General features: G+C 36.5%; 1 protein-coding gene and 1 long non-coding RNA gene across 4 annotated transcripts; one reads left to right on the forward strand and one right to left on the reverse strand.

Moving 5' to 3' along the window:
• Positions 1 to 883: 883 nt before the first annotated feature.
• LOC148879880 (uncharacterized) lies at positions 884 to 4,601 on the reverse strand. Of its 2 annotated transcripts, none has more exons than XR_016104379.1 (3): positions 4,255 to 4,601; positions 3,105 to 4,059; positions 884 to 1,186 (listed from the first exon to the last, which is right to left on the reverse strand). It is a non-coding gene; the product is annotated as an uncharacterized LOC148879880 (long non-coding RNA). The 2 variants fall into 2 exon arrangements; XR_016104378.1 differs by having other exon boundaries at positions 3,675 to 4,059; positions 4,255 to 4,600.
• Positions 4,602 to 5,065: 464 nt separating this feature from the next.
• Positions 5,066 to 16,481, forward strand: LOC148879881 (protein DETOXIFICATION 35-like). Of its 2 annotated transcripts, XM_088961607.1 has the most exons (8): positions 5,129 to 5,672; positions 7,772 to 8,397; positions 8,507 to 8,563; positions 8,863 to 9,101; positions 9,811 to 9,929; positions 10,820 to 10,906; positions 12,219 to 12,332; positions 16,170 to 16,481. In XM_088961607.1, exons 1-7 carry the CDS (start codon positions 5,361 to 5,363, stop codon positions 12,288 to 12,290), a joined length of 1,512 nt encoding a protein of 503 aa, XP_088817733.1. In that variant the 5' UTR covers positions 5,129 to 5,360; the 3' UTR covers positions 12,291 to 12,332; positions 16,170 to 16,481. The 2 variants fall into 2 exon arrangements, with proteins under 2 accessions (XP_088817732.1, XP_088817733.1); XM_088961606.1 differs by lacking the exon at positions 16,170 to 16,481 and having other exon boundaries at positions 5,066 to 5,672; positions 12,219 to 12,529.
• Positions 16,482 to 16,801: the final 320 nt, after the last annotated feature.

A 16,801-nucleotide genomic window follows, 5' to 3' on the forward strand; every position in this document is an offset into this window, starting at 1 on the left:
CTGGGAGTCTAACGGTGGCGGTTGCTCAATGTTTGGTTGTTCCACATCTCTATCACATTGTTGTTCTCTACGACGTGTACGTTGGAAGACACAAAAGGGAACAAGGTCTAGAATAGAAGGAAGAGAGACTTGGTGGACTTGAACCTATTTCTCCTCTTCCACACTACTACTCTCCCCCTAATGAGAAGCAGGGAAGAATGGCTCAAACTCAAAGAATGACACATCCATAGACACAAAAAACTTATGACTAACGGGATCAAAGCATCAATACCCTTTTTAAGATGAAAGATACCCCAAAAAGATATAAGGAATGGACTGAGGGTCTAACTTACCTCGAAACAGAGACAAATCATGGACAGAAGCACAACAACCAAAAACACTTATGAGAATGAAAAATAAAGGGGATTGAGGGAACAACAACTGATGAGGGGCCATGTAGTTCAATACTTTGGAGGGCATGCGATTGATGACATAAGCAGCTGCAAGTATAGCATCCATCCAAGACTTTTTTGGAATATTCATGTGTAACATCATCCCGCGAGCTACATCAAGGAGGTGTCCATTTTTTCTTTCTGCAATACCATTTTGTTGTGGTGTTCCAGCACATGAGCTCCTATGAATAGATCCGTTGGAGGCAAATAACTCATTGAGCTCACCATGGAAGTATTCTTTTGCACTGTCATATTGGAAGAAATGTATTTCAACATGGAATTGCGTAAATACCATCCTCTGGAAGTCTTTTACAATCTTTGGAACTTCGTCTCTACTACGCATAGGAAATACCCATGTATAGCGAGAGTAGTCATCGATCAATGTGATAAAGTACTTATATCCGCCCTCAGATATTACAATAGTAGGCCCCCATACATTAGAATACATAACATGAAAAGGAACACTTGATCTTTTATTATTTGAGTGAAAAGTTGTTCTACATTGTTTGCTCAAATAACACGTTTGACACTAAAGCTCTGACACTGAACATGACTTAAATAAAACCATAAACAAAGACTTTACTATTTCAAAAGAAACATGACCTAACTGACTATGCCACAAAAAAAAAAAATTGACTATTATTTGACTGACTATGTGACTCTGAGGATGACACCGAGAGACCAGCTTTGTTGTCAAGAATGTAGAGACCATCCACGAGGCTCCCTCTACCAATTGTCCTCTCAAAAGTTAGGTCCTGAAAAACACATGAACCAGAAAAACCATCACAAAGTTGATTTCAACAGTTTTTTGTTTTTTTTTCCACATCACAGAAGTAAATTTCTTGAGGGTTGGTATTCTGTTTGTGGTTGTTGTGTAATTGTGTGGGATTTGGACTGATTTCAGCAGCAATATATGGCAAACTATGATTCAACTTCATCGAGGGTTACACTGACCCGCAGCACAACTGGTATGGGAGATGAAAACATGATGTTTCTCATGCCCATTACCTCTTTAAATGGTCTAAACTACCTAGAGTGGGCTAAAAGTGTAAAACTTTATGTAATGACAAGGGGAAAAGCTGGTTACAAAAATGGAAGGGTGAAAGAACTCAAGAATGAGACAATTGAACATGATAGGTGGGACCAAGAAAAATAGTATGGTGATGTCTTGGCTCCTTGCAGCCATGGAACCTGATGTGAAGAAGAACCTTATGTGGGCAGACACCGCTAGTGATATCCAGGAATAGGCCAAAACTACCTATTCTGAGCAAAGACATTATGCCAAGGTTACCAGTTGCATGCTGAATCCTCAACCTGTAAACAGGGAAATCGTAGTTTGTCTTCCTATTATTCAACCCTTACTTCCATATGGAAAGAATTGGATCATTATCAGGCTATAGAGTTGAAACATGATGACGATGCTAAGGCCTACAGAAAGTTGGTTTCTCAGCAGCGTGTGTTTGCCTTCTTGTTGGGATTGAACCCTGCTTATGAACCCTTGAGAGTTTAGATCTTAGGAAGCAAAGAGTTTTCGTCGGTTCACGAGGTATACTCCCTCATTCAATCGGAAGAAAGTAGGCGAAGTGTGATGGTTGCAACCGAGGGGGAGCAATAAGTTGCTTTGGTTGCAATGAATAGTAACAACATGGGGAAGAAAAGTGACACCAAGAAGGCTGATGATAAAGACAAGTTGTTTTGTACCCACTATCGGTGCTCAGGACATACACGTGACACATGTTGGGATATTCACGGGAAACCCAAGTGGGTAGTGAAGAACCAAGAACAGGGTAAAGGGCAAGGTCAGAAGAAGATGAACGCAACATCTTAAGCGGACAACCCACTAACAACAACTATAAAATAACAATTAAATAATCCTCACAACATGTCAAACCAAATAAAATTTACAATTTGGCTTAAATCCTGTTTGGGAAATTGGGAAGGATTTCTGCATTGACTAAGTGTTAGCCATGGTCCACACAAACAGGTGGAGTTGTGGGCATTGAGCCTGTGGTTGGTGTTGTTATTACGTTAACCCAGATAAGAGCGTAGAAAACCTTTCTTTCTTAAGTTATGGGAAAGTTCCCAACTAGTACCCTGTATTTTGGGTCTAGTGTAACTTTGGTCCTCGAATTTTAAAATGTAATAATTTAGTATGTGTCAGTCCAGTATTTGTTGTCAATCAGTTCATTAACCAACTATTTACTGGCATTTGAAAAGGCACAAATGTCCTTTGAATGTAATCTAGTTCTCTTTATCAACCATCCAAATGTTGATTAAAGTGAACAGTCCCAAATCCTTACCTCTTCTATTCAAGAAATTGGGATCTCCAGAATAGAAGAGGCAAGGATTTGGGACTGTTCACTTTTTATCAACGTTTGGATGGTTGATAAAGAGAATTAGATGACATTTAAAGGGCATTTGTGTCTTTTCAAATTCCACTTAATGGTTTGTTAACATACTCATTAACAATAGGTACTGGATTGATATATTTTGAAAGTTCAGGTACTAAATTATCGCATTTTAAAGTTTGAGGACCAAAGTGACACCAGGCCTAAAGTACAGAGTTCTAATCGGGGAATTTTCCTTACCTTTAACTACTTATGATTGGCTAGGGCAGGATAGAGAAATTGTTTAAAACCCACCATCACTTTTTAGGAATTCTCTTAAACTTACCATAACTTCTCAAAATGTCCAAAATTCACCATGTCCAAAATTCAGTGACCCAAATGGTCCATGTCAACCTAAATGCATGTTTCATGACCAAACTGCCCCTGCTTCGCCAAGCAAGTTGACTTACGAGTCTTTGAATCATGGATGTTATTTTGTTGCAAGGTTCTAGCTCCGGATTCCTTTATGTTAGAACCTCCTCCTGAGTGGTTGCTCCAACCGTCTTGCTATCCTTTATGTCCACTAGTAAAGGTTGCCCTCTCTTCAATTTATAAGATTTTTTCAAGGAACTAGTACTTCTTCCATCTGCAAATGGTCTTGGATTGTCTTGTGGAAATAAAATTGTAGAAAAGAGAAAATAAAAAATAAAAGAAAATAAAAAGAGAAACTAAGAATTTTTGCTTGACCTGTGTACAAAGATTTATAATTAATTTTTGCTAATTAATTCTTCTTTCTAATTTAGTGGTTGTCAAATCTGTGTGAGAGCCTTCATTGTTAACCGGAGGAGATCTCTCATTCGTAATTACTAAAGATCATTAGAGCTTCCATTGATAATTGCCATTCTTGTGAAATTACCTTCTGGAGAGCTTTCCTTACTATGTGGGAATGCAGCTGGAGCTGTTGGATAGTTAGTAATCTTGGTATCGTGATCCATTGCGGTCACATATGAAGTGGACAAGACTCCGTTACTCGATCGTTTTGGAGAAGACCGTTGCAGTGGTTGAAAAGAACGAGGATTTGCTGAGACGAGGGAAAAGTTAGAACCTGGAACGGAAGCAAAATCGTGAGGTTTGGAGGAAGCATAATTGCATCTGGCAGGAATTCCTTGAAGCAATTTGGCGTCGAAGCTGACGTGCTGCAACTCAACTCTTCAACCATAGCTCTGGAGCTGTAGCCATCAATCACACAATATTCAACTCAAATCGTCCTCGCAAGTAAACGAATCAAGACAGGGATTCTTCTGTACAGGAACAAGCAAGAAGGGTAATTCAGAGGGGGTAATCTTTCATGGCTAGAAAGTAAAATGAGACGCTTCAGAGCTCGGAAAGGGAGATTTTTTTCTCTCTTTTTTTTTAACTTTTCAGAAAAGGTCTTAAAAGATCGGATCGAAACAGGAGAAGGGAGCAGTACTGGAGCTGAGAGAAGAGAAACCTACCGAATTTATGTTATTCCGTCGTCACTCGTCTTGGAGAGATTAGACGAAACAAGTCCAACTCCAGAAGACACCAGCAAGCAAATCAAGGCAATAGCAAATGCAATGCAAATCAATCTGCCTTTATCTTCTTGGATTTGGAGTTCTCTCTTCTCTCTTCCTTTTGATTTTCTTTTTTTCTTTTTCTTTTTATTCTCTCGTTTATTTTCGGCTCTTCCTTGATCTTCTACAGTCTACACCCAGTCACTAGCAACAAAGCGAGCGAGAGAGAGAACTCCTAAGAAGACTTAAGACCGAAGGCTGAAGAGAGCGCCTTTTACTAAAAAAGAAAAAGAAATATACATATTATTTCTCACTGTTAATAGCGGCCAATGCTTTCTCAATGATAGTAAATTAGCGATGTCCGTTAGTCAAGTTATCGTTATCTCAGTTAGACGATGAATTTTAGACGTTTTAAAAAACTATGATGAGTTTTTGAACGTTTTGAAAAATTATGATGAATTTAAAAGAATTAAAAAGTGTTGATGGGTTTTTGTACAACTTCCCGTGAAAAGCGAAGACCACTGTTTGCCTTCAGAATTATTAATGCACGATATCGTATTCATCGAAATGAAGCAGCAAATATAAAAATTCTCGTGTTTGTCTGTATGATCCTGCTTCAACCACGTCTCTCTCTCTCTCTCTCTCGTCTCAATCCCCCCAACTCCCAAGTTTACCGCTAATTACATTACACCTCAGAGGTGACAGCTCACTGCACTAAATATGGCAATCACAAAACACAACGAATTTTACAAGTATAACCACCGCGTGGCGCGTTCCATACTCCCCACTGTTTAAGGGACTAACCCAGCAGCAGCATACTTGAAGCTTTATTATCTAAACTGTCCAACAAAAACACGAAAGGCAGAAGCTAACCTCCATCCATGTTGTTTCTTCTTCTTCTTCTTTCAATTAAATGAAAAAGGTATAACTGTACAATCATAAGCCTGACTATATATAATAATAAAAAGGGCATTTCATTACGGAGGGAGAAACATAACAAGGCCTCGGCTAGCTTCAGCAGCAGCATATCGTCGTCGCCCAGGGAAGAATCTGGTTCTTCACCGGAGATGGAGGAGCCGTTAATAAACGGCGCCAACATCGAGTCCGGTGAACTTCATTACTCGCCGCCAGCTATCGTCGAATCTGGTGATGATGAGGGTGACTATCCTCCGGTCAGGAGCTTCGCTGATGCCAAAGCTCTGTGTTGGACGGAATCAACGAAGCTATGGGTCATTGCGGCACCAATCGTCTTTAACATACTCTGTCTATATGGGGTCAACTCTTTTACGCAGATCTTCGTCGGCCATCTTGGAGACGTGCAGCTCTCCGCCGTGGCTATTGCCTTGTCTGTCGTCTCTAACTTCTCTTTCGGCTTTCTGGTAAAATCTCTTTAAATCTTTCTCTTTCCTCTCTCCCCCGGTGGCTTCTGCTTTCTCTGTTTTCGCTTCTCATAAACCAATCTTCAGCTTGACATTACTCCTTATACCATAGATATAGTGGTATTTTTTTGTTGTTTCACAAAGCTAGGCTCCAAAATCTGCATTTTTCGATGCTTGCCCAAAAGTTTCTTGGCACCCAATAACCTGCTTCCCACGAAGGATTCTGTTCTGTACGTTAGTCGAATTTGTCGGCCGAGTAACTCTCGAAAAGGATTTCTTTCCATGAATCTGATCGATGACCTTCATTGTTTTCTTTACATTGTTATTTATTTTTCCTTGTATTATTTTGTTTCTTTTTCCATGTTTAGTAGTGTTTTTTTTTTTTTTTCATGTTTAGTTCAGACTTTAGAAAAACTGAAGAAATCATTTTTTCCAGGAGTTTTTGAAGAATTTTTTGAATAAAATATTGAATAGTTTTCCATAATTGTCCCTTTTATATTAATTTTTAACAAATCAAACACACCTATTATTTACGCTGCGTTGTTTGCGTTGTAAAACCTCATCGGTGTACCGGTTCGGTTTTGTTGGTATTTATTTGCAGTGTAAATCAAGATTTATGTAAAGCGTCACCATCGTTTCAGAATTGTTGGCATCTGTATATGGAGTGGAGTTTTATATTTATATTGTAAATTAATGTAAGACGTCACTTATAACAAGGTTTTATATCAATTTCAATATAATATTGAATCGATAATCATGCTCAATGGTTCAGAGATTTTAAAAGATTTAGTGTGAAACTCCATTAAAGAAATTTACATCAATCAAGTTTTCCATCGCAAATAAACACAACCTTACTGGTTCATTGCAGATTTATAAAAATTTAAAATGTCAAATACCCCATTTTATACACTAAGTGAATTAACAATAATTAATTCTGAGATGGCACCTACCCGTCGTTCTCCTTACTTTTTATAACCTCTTTCCAACAACTTTTTTTGTTATCATTTTAGGAGATGTGACTGATTTGTCAAAAATGCATTGCCCATGTGTGAGTAACAGATCCCGTTCCACGTATATAGGTTTATTTGCAAGCTTTTTGTTACGAATTTATTTGCAAGCCCATGTTGAAAATGTAGTGTACTTTTAATGAAAATTAAGAATAAGTTCAATGCAGATTTGTGATTTCCAATACTAAAAGTCTGACCTTGAACCGTCAAATTCTTCCTATTTTTTATAATCTCTATCCAACGACTTTTTTTTTATCATGAGATGTGATTTCCAATAGTGTGCTGTGAGAAGCAGATCCCATTAGAGTCTCACGTAAATAGGTTTAAGGGAGTTCAGCCCGGTTTAAGTATCAGCTCGGAATTGATGTCAATTCATGAGCGGGCGTTGATATATACAGTGTTGGTTGTTGCTATTTTAGGGCTGTTCGTACTTCTCCGCGAATTTGATGCATTAACGATAAGAATTGGGATCTGTATTCATAGAGCGGCACATCTCACCCTGCATTAAGAATATCTTTCTATAAATATTATAAATACGGAAGATGTGTGATGATCTGTGCTTTGAAAGGTCGGTGTAAGGCGCGCTCTATGAGTAGCAGATCCTGACACGAACGATAAATCCAATTGCTTAGATTGGAGATCCGCAACGAGACTGGTGTTCTCAATGCGAGGCGCATGTGTGAAGAACAGGAGCAATCCCGTTTCATCTGCGACCGCCCACTGTGACTCCCCGACCAGCTGTCCTCAACTGCAGACTACAGTGAATTGATTACTCTCTACTCTCGTATAAAAGCCGCCGACCACCATAAATTCTTCTTGGGATTCTCAGAAAGGTGGGGTGACGGGTGAGAGAGTAGGTTGTTACCACTTACCATGGATTGAGATTTGAGAATTGAGACTAACGAGTTTTCGATTCGTAGAGTCATTAGAGTTGTAGGATCGTAGCAGCAAGCGATTTGGCATTTCGGGCATGGCGATAAATAAAGTTTGTTGTTTAATCGTGAGATTGCAGTTGGGGGGGTGCTTCGCAGTTTGCATCTCCACTTGTTTAATTCCGTTTCCCTATTGATTGTTATTGAAAACTGATGGCAGCTTGGCATGGGAAGCGCCCTGGAGACACTATGCGGCCAGGCGTTCGGCGCTGGGCAGGTGTACATGCTTGGCGTCTATATGCAACGCTCATGGATCATACTAGCAGTCTCATGCATCATCCTTTGTCCATTCTACATCTTTGCCACCCCAATCCTAAAGCTCCTGGGGCAAGAAGATGACATTGCCCAACTTGCTGGGAAATTCACAATCCAGATAATCCCTCAGTTGTTTTCACTTGCCGTTAATTTCCCCACCCAGAAGTTCCTACAAGCCCAAAGCAAGGTTACAGTCCTCGCATGGATTGGATTCGTGGATCTTATTGTACATTTATTCCTGCTCTGGCTCTTCATATATGTGTTCAACTGGGGCATTACTGGTGCGGCTATAGCATTCGACATCTCGTGCTGGGTGGTTTCCATCGCCCAGGTGGTTTATGTGGTGCACTGGTGTAAGGATGGATGGAAGGGGTTGTCTTGGTTGGCATTCAAGGAGATCTGGGCCTTTGTTAAGCTCTCTCTTGCCTCTGCTGTCATGCTTTGCCTAGAAATATGGTATATGATGACTCTGGTTGTTCTCACTGGCCATCTCCACAATGCAGTCATAGCAGTTGGGTCCATCTCTATCTGGTGAGCTTAATAAACTTTACTAGGTTTTTTTCCATGGCATTCATTCATCTTCTTACTTCTATCTTTGGTTGAAAATCTCATTTCTCTGTCTTTTTGCTCTCTATTTCAGCATGAATCTCAATGGTTGGGAAGCCATGGTCTTCATTGGAATCAATGCTGCTATAAGGTAAATTGTGATTTTATTTAATTGTCGCATGTACTGGTGGTATTTCCTTCCCTTTTTTTTTCTCCTGGTGGGTCGGGGAGGGTGCACAATTTTGGGAGTTTTGAGTCTGGGTAGACTAGAGAGTGTCTGCTTTCATTCGCTGGTGGAATTGGTCGAAGTGGGAAGTGTGTGATCTCCATATCTGTGTTTGTTCTAATAACATGCAAGTTTTCATGATCGGGGTTTCATCAATTTTTTGTGTTCAATTCTCTTATTATCTTTCTTTGTTACTAAACTCATATTTCTTTTCCAACTTTCAGTGTTCGTGTATCAAACGAACTTGGATCGGGACGTCCTAGAGGTGCCAAATATTCAGTCCTTGTTGCGGTTGTTCAGTCACTCCTTATTGGGGTTGTCTTCATGGTTGTTGTCCTCGTTGCCAAAGACTATTTTACTGTCATTTTTACTAGCAGCAAGGAACTGCAGCGTGCTGTCTCTCACCTAGCCTTTCTTCTTGGTGTGACCTTGTTGCTAAACAGCGTACAACCGGTAATATCAGGTACTTTTTCTCTTAAAATAGCAAGTGTTGGGGGAGGGGGTGCCAGGTGAAACAATGTAATCAGGCATTCCTACTATATATTTGCTTGTTAGCAAGATGCCATTAAACCCAAATCAAAATGCTTGTTGTACATGGTGGGTCACTCCCATTCTAATTTGCATATTAGCACTGGACACTAAAAAACTGTTTTGTTCAGAAATTAATGCTTACAATCTCCTGTTACATTTTATCAGGAAAGCCCTAAATTGAAATGATACTTGTTGAGTGGTAGGTGTTGTTGACTAATGGAAGTGGCCTCTAATTGATTACCGGTTGGGTTTCTTTTAAATATTTCAATCCCCCATCTTACAATGTGCTAATGACCCTACAGTTCATTTGGTTGCATTGACATCTATCCCACAGTGAGATGCAAGATCAAACCCATGGAACTGCAGACTCTCCATGGTCTGACTACTGGGCCTAACATGTGCATCCTGCCCTCTCTCCCCACCCTGTATCTTTAGCAACCTCTGACTCACTAAGCCACTAACCTAACTATTCCAACACCCAAAAAATCATAGTGTATTCTTTTTTTTTATTTTAAATTTTTAATATAACCACTGAAAAAGTTGGATCACTTTGGTTTTGCCTACAAGTTACTTCAATTACATTCTTTTTTTTTTTCTTTTTTTCCCAGTAAGATTCAATTATCTGTTATGGGCTCTTGCAGGTGTTGCTGTTGGTGCCGGGTGGCAGGCATTGGTGGCTTATATTAACTTGGCCTGTTATTACATTTTTGGGCTTCCTCTTGGGTTCCTTTTGGGCTACAAATTTAATATGGGAGTGAAGGTAAGTGCCATTTATTTTGATACCATTACCGTATAGGGATTAGGGAGAAATTGATTTGGGATCAATTGAAAGTTTTCTAGAGCAGACAATTACCCCCACCCCTGTCCCAAAGCCTCAAGACACACAAAAACATAATAATTAAATAAAATAAAGATCGGATGCTTAGCAAATTATCCATTTTTGCTAGTTAGAGGAAATTACGACTACATTTCTTACAAAGAAAGTTGAATGTGCAGTGCTTATTTGGTTATTAGAACCAATCAGGTACTAGCAATTGAACATACAAAAAGCAACACTATTTTCAATAGCAAAACAGTTCCAAGGATTCAGGCTATTGCTATTAATATTTTTCGAAATTCTAGCCAATCAGCTTGGTTCAAGTTTTGGCTTGCAGTTCACCAGTGGCAATTTGTACAAAGAACACAGTTTAATGAGTTTAGGCCATTTTATTCCTTCAGATTATTTATGCTTTTTTATTAAGCTCAAGCTGGTACTGCTATCTGTGTTATTACGTCAATCAAGATCTAAAATAGAATTAATATTCGTTCTATTTAAAGATTTTATTCTAATAAAGTTTTATGATTGCTTAAATGCTCTGCTATTGCTATGTTTCATATCTTAGTAAGGACTTTATGAAGAATCTATTTCTTGTGGTTTGATAGGAAATTTGGATATATCAGTCAGTTACTCATGATACTTAATGGAACTGACTTGTTTGCTTGGAACCACCAGTTCACTATTTTTCTTTCAGCTAGTGAATTAATATGATTCAGATTAATCTGTTCATAGATTTTACCTGTGGCATGTAATTATGAAGGCAATAAAAATTGTTTAGGCTGGTCTTCTTCTTTGGCTAACAGTTTCAATACTAATAGATGCTTTGGTTCTAGGGAATTTGGTCTGGCATGATTTGTGGCACGGCATTGCAAACATTGATACTCTTGTTTGTCATCTGGAAAACCAATTGGAACAAGGAGGTAATATTTATTAGCTATATAATATGCACATAAATTGTTTATGAATGATATATGAGGAATAAACATAGGTTTTATCATAAAATCTTGGGCTACCAAGCTTGAGAGCACAGATTTGAGTCTGAGAAGTGAGAACCTCTTTGTTCACCAAAACAAAACCAAAGGTTGGGTCTGTAATCCAGTCCGTCTCTCCCAAGACTCCATATAGATGTATAAAGCCTTACCCCACACGCACATAGAGGCTGTTTCCAAGATTTGAACCCTGGTCACCCATGTCACAATGGAGAAAACCAATCGTTGTGCTAAGGCCCACCCTCTAATGTCCTTTCTCTATACGAGGAACAAAAACAGTAATATGTTAATAACAGTAACAGCAGTCATCAACAATGTCAAAACCCTTGGAAAATCTAAATCTAATAATTCAATTCAACTTGATCAAATGTTTGAAACTAACCCATACCTGCCACTTCAAACGGGTACTCCAAACGTAGGGGAGAGTGAAATCATCAATGTCCTGAAAATCAGGCCAGAGTTTGAACAGGAAAGCTATCTGGTTCCCAATTGAATTACCATTTAGCTGTTTTGAAGCTATAACTTCTCCAGAACCGGGCTTTCCAGTATCCAATTTTCTGGGTTCAATATGTCTGACCTGATTTTTGAAACATCAGTGGGCAGATGGAAGGGCTTTCATGTGATGTGAGATCCCTAGTCCCTACTATATTTAGCACTCATTTTCTTGAAAATAAAATAAATTGGAAATTTATAATTTATTTTAGGCCAAGAATGGAACTCGGATTCAGTCCTCACTCCTCACAAGACTGTGTTCACACCGTCCTCACACAGCCAATTGTAGCTGTGCATTGAGAATATCTTTCCATGAATAAAAACATACAAGTACGGAGATATTCCCGTTTCCCAATACACGGTTTGCAAGCTGTGAGAACGGTGAGTACGGTCTTATAAGTACTGAATCCAATCCCCAAAGAATGGTAGGCAATGTAGGGTTTGCCCAATTTAGAGGGAGTACCATCATATCAGCCCATTGTAAAGTGGTTTCCTTGCCAGCACTTCGATATTTTTAAATGATCCAACAGTTTGCTTGTCCAGTGTCATTAGAATTTGGAAAAACAGAGTGGTCAAGAGAAAAATTAAAAATTCGATAATTCAAACCCAATCGTTCCTTCAGTTTTCTGCAAGAAATTATCAATCGATTGGAAGTTGTGTCCTGACCCCTAGATGTATACCATTTTATGGCTAAGATTTTGCCTAATTTAAAAAATGGTTCTGCATTTAAATTAAGAAGATTAAATTGCAGGCGGCAGAAGCATCAAAACGTGTGCGGATGTGGGGTGGACAAGATGGTGAAGATGTAAAGACATGTTATTAGCTGTCTTACCAAAGAAGTTGAATTTTCGGTGTCTGCTCTAGGGTAACAGTGCTTTCTTTTTTCTTTATCAGTTTTTCTTAATTCCTTTTTGTCTTCCTAATTTGAGGTTAAAATTAATTAGGTTTCCACAAATCACATGGAAATGTATTGTTGCAATTCTATTTTAGTTGTAAGATCTATATTACTTTAAAAAGCATGAATGGCTTCAAGAATATTTCTAGAATTTTTTAAGGACAAAATTTACCCCTCTATTTAAATTTATTGATAAAAAATGAGGGCAAATGGTAATCGGTTTTTGATATTAAATGAGTTGAAAAAAGGTAATTCAATTCTCTCTCATTAAATCCAACATTTAAGTTATTAACTTGTATTCATGTTCATTGAATCATATATTTAAGTCATTTTTGTTTCTTCTCATCATTACGTTTTATTAATTAAATCCATACTTAATAAATTAATAATTCCAATAACATAAAAGCTAAAACTTTTAAAATCTACATAGCACAAATAGTGCTTTCATCTAAGTGGTGGAAAAAAATTAAATCATTTTGGGTCAAATGGGTTAATCCATGTTGCCATAATTAAATGATAAAATTAAAAAAATAGATAAAATGAACAAAAATAGAAATTAAAAATAATTGAGAGCATTTTTAACATACATATTAAACAATAATAAGTATGATAAATAAGAAATGATTTTATTAATAATGAAAATGGAATGTAAATTTTAAAGCCAATTGGAAATGAAATTATTTTCCTATTCTCTCTCATTATATTTAAGATATATTTTTCTCATCATTAAATTCATGTAATTAAATACACAATATTAATTTTAATAGTATAAAAATAAATATTTTGAAGAGTAATTTGAAAACAAAACAATTTTCTTCCCTCCTAGTGGTGGATAAACAATTCGACCATTTGGGGTCAAATGAATTAATAAATATTGTCATAATTAAATAATAAAAAATTAAAATAAATAACTATGAAATGTAAGAAGTATTTTTATTAATTATAAAAATGGAATGCCAAATTCAAAATATACCTAGAAATGAAATGATGTCATAGTCAAATAATAAAAATTTTAATAATAAAAAATACAATAAATCACAAAAATAAAACAAAAGATAGAGAAAATTTTGGACACATATCTAATGTTATATGTTTATAAAAAAAATAAAATATTGGGTACATTTCTAATATTGTGCATTGATTATATTGAACAAAAGTAAGTTTTATACATAAGAAATAATTTTATCAACGATGGAAATGTAATACAAAATTTAATGAAAACTTAGAAACCAAACAATTTTTACTTTTAGATGGCGAGTTAGTGGTTTGAGTCAAATGATGCCATAAAAAACAAAAATTAAGTATGATAAGTAAAAATATTTTATATAATGTAAGTGAAATATATAATTTCAAAGGGAAAATTATAGTCAGTCAGTTGTACAATTAAAATTAGATTGTAGGTTGGTTTAAAAACCAACAAAACTCTAACAATCGGCTCTACGTTTCAAATTATAAAAACCCTTGCCATGTCATCGAAGGCTTATGTGGTTATTGCCAACATGGAACTCTTAGTCCATGTTGGACACATCAAAAAACTTATACTGAAAATAGTTTTCAATTTCCCTCCCACTCCTCTATCTCTCGATTTCCCTCCCTTATCTCTCACTCTCACAATCATCTCTCGATCTTTCATTCCCTCCATTTCTCCCACTCTCTCAACTTTGGTCTATAGCCAAATCAAAACCTCTCTCTCTCTCTATCGTTTTCCCTCAATCCTTCTCATTCTTTTCCCTCTCGGTCAATATCTCCTTTTCCCTCAATCTCTAACGTTCTTCAATTGGTATAAGTTTCAATAGCCAAGAGCTTCTTGTGAATGTTTATTAAATTGGTGTAATAATTTTTGAACTATACCAAGTTGGTATTATATTCTTTTATATGATCTGATTAATACCATATAAGTGTGTAAGGAAATAAAAAACCGAGAAATGGAGTGAGAGAAAAACTAAGGAAGCAAATTGATATAGAGAATGTAAATACAAAAGCCAAAAACCATTTTTATTTATTTTCAAATTACATAGTCATTGAGTAGATAAACATTGTGAGTGAAAGAGTGAGGAAGATTGGAGAGAGAGAGAGGAACTAAAAACCATTTTTTTTATTTTCTAATCACCTTATATTAAAGGGCAATTTAGTGTAAGCTTTTTGTTGTGTCCAACATGGATTAAGAGTCCTATGTTAGCAATAGCCACATAAGCCTCCAATGACATGGCAAGGGTTTTTATAATTTGAAATGTGAGTCAATTGTTAGAGTTTTGTTGGTTTATGAACCAACTTATAGCCTAACTTTAAATGTACAATGGACTTTGACTATAATTTTTCTTAATTTAAAACTAATCCTAAAGCAAAGCTATTTTCTTATCTAGATTGTGGGTCAGTGATCTAATTTTTCAAAGAAACCCATGATGTCATAATTAAACAATAAATATTTAAGTTTATTTTTAATCATATTATTCCTTTTGTTAATTTTTAATTTCTATCTTAATTATGATATATCTAAAATTCAAGTAATTAATATGACGAAAAATTTATCACGTGCAATGCATGTGCTTAATTACTAGTTGTAGTAAAATGGAGACTAGCTTTCCATATTATGCCAAGTAGAAATTCTGCACCTTCTAATGTAGAATGATCTAGAAAAATTGGGCTTGGGATGTTGGAATGAAGGGGATAGGATTCATTGTGGTAAGTACTTCAGGAGTTGGGCTCAGGAAAGCTGGGTCTATCAACTGACCAAACCAGTGAATTCAGCTATTTGGATGCCATTTCTTTCGTGTTCCCCCAGTCTCAAGGGATATCCAATGCCAATCAGGAACCTCCTCCGCTCTGAAAAAACTTTTGTTCATTCGGCTGTATTTGGTTGCAATGCGAATTTATTTGAATTGATGCAAAACCATGGTAGTACAAATGATTTTGATGCAAATTATGATTTATTTTTATTTCAAAATTTACCTTATTTTATTTGTCTGCAGTGCAAATGAAGCAAAATCAAAACTTGAAGTAGAATTAAGTAGAACCCAAAATAAAATTAAATCAGAATTTGCAACCTTTTCATTTATACTCCCATGCATTTGTATTAGTGCAAATAAAATTGCACTGAAACCAAACACAGCCTTCATTACTGGAGCAAAAGTAAACTCCATGAGGTTAACCAAGTTATCAGAACCGCCTCTTTAACTTCAAAGGTAGTCATGGCTCCATTTCTTTCATTCCACTTACCAATCTAAAACAAAGCAGGTTCAGATTGAATTCAATCCAGATCTTTTGTTCAGCTCATTGTCCTAAATGATTTTCTAATGAGTGGACATAATTTGAAGGCAAGAGCATATTATATTATGTCATCCCAAGTTTAGAAACGTAAACTCATTTTGGAAGGAGTATAAATACAAATATGTAGAGTGCAAAACCCTGCATTTTGTATTATTTTGTATGTATTTGTATTGTACATATTTGTATTTGTACTCTTTCCAAATTGAGCCTTATATTCAATTTTCAAGGCATCAATATACATGCCAAAACAAATTGATACACATTGATACCGACTCATACAGAAATATAATTGAGGCATGGTTTGGTCGTAAGTGTAAGTTGCCAATTCACTTGGTGTTGAGTTAGGTGTTGCTTGGGAAGTCTTCTGTAAGATTTGACAGTCAAAAGACATAGTGGGTTTTTACATAAAGATCTTGGCATCTTATAGTCCATTTAGTTGGAGGTACATCTTTCTGTGTGAAGATGAAATGAAATAAGTCGAAAAACTTCAAATGAAGCTTTTTAAAAATAGCCTGAAATGGGTTTCTCGTGTCTTTTCAGGGTTGCGTCTTTCAGTGACTGAATTTTTTTCCAACCAAATGAGAAAGACAAAAATCACGGGCCATTGGGCTTCTAAAAATTTGACAACTAGTGTGAAAAGATGTGTCAAACAGGGCCTAGTCACTAGGCATCCTCCGTGGATTCAAACTATGGAATACAAGCTATCCACATTGTGTGCCAGCCAGGCACATCACCTATACGGCTATACCTATAGCCAAAAAAACTAAAGATTTACATGTATCAAAATGTAATTTATATTAAAATTAATGTTTCTAGATTTAATTGAAATGTAATACAAAATTATATTTTGCAAACAGCTATTTCATAAGGTTGTAATCGAATCAAGCTCTAATATAATATTTCAAGTTCAAATTCGATTAGCCTCGATTCGAGTTTGAACCTTGGGGTAAGGTTGCATCACCTATACCCTAAGGTCCAAACTCGATTAATTATTTGAGCTTGAGTTCTAATTGAATAGTTCGAGCTCAAATTCAATTAGCCTCAATTCGAGTTCAATTCCATTCGAATTTGAACCTTGGGGTAAGTTTGCATCACCTATGCCTCAAGATTCAAACTCGATTAGCTATTTGAGCTCAAGCTCAACAAATAATAAGTTTGGCTCGAAAACTCTC

Source organism: Nelumbo lutea, chromosome 1, assembly GCF_056320005.1.
Source record: "Nelumbo lutea isolate HS-2025 chromosome 1, American lotus-T2T, whole genome shotgun sequence".
In the NCBI taxonomy this organism is placed as follows: Eukaryota; Viridiplantae; Streptophyta; class Magnoliopsida; order Proteales; family Nelumbonaceae; genus Nelumbo; species Nelumbo lutea.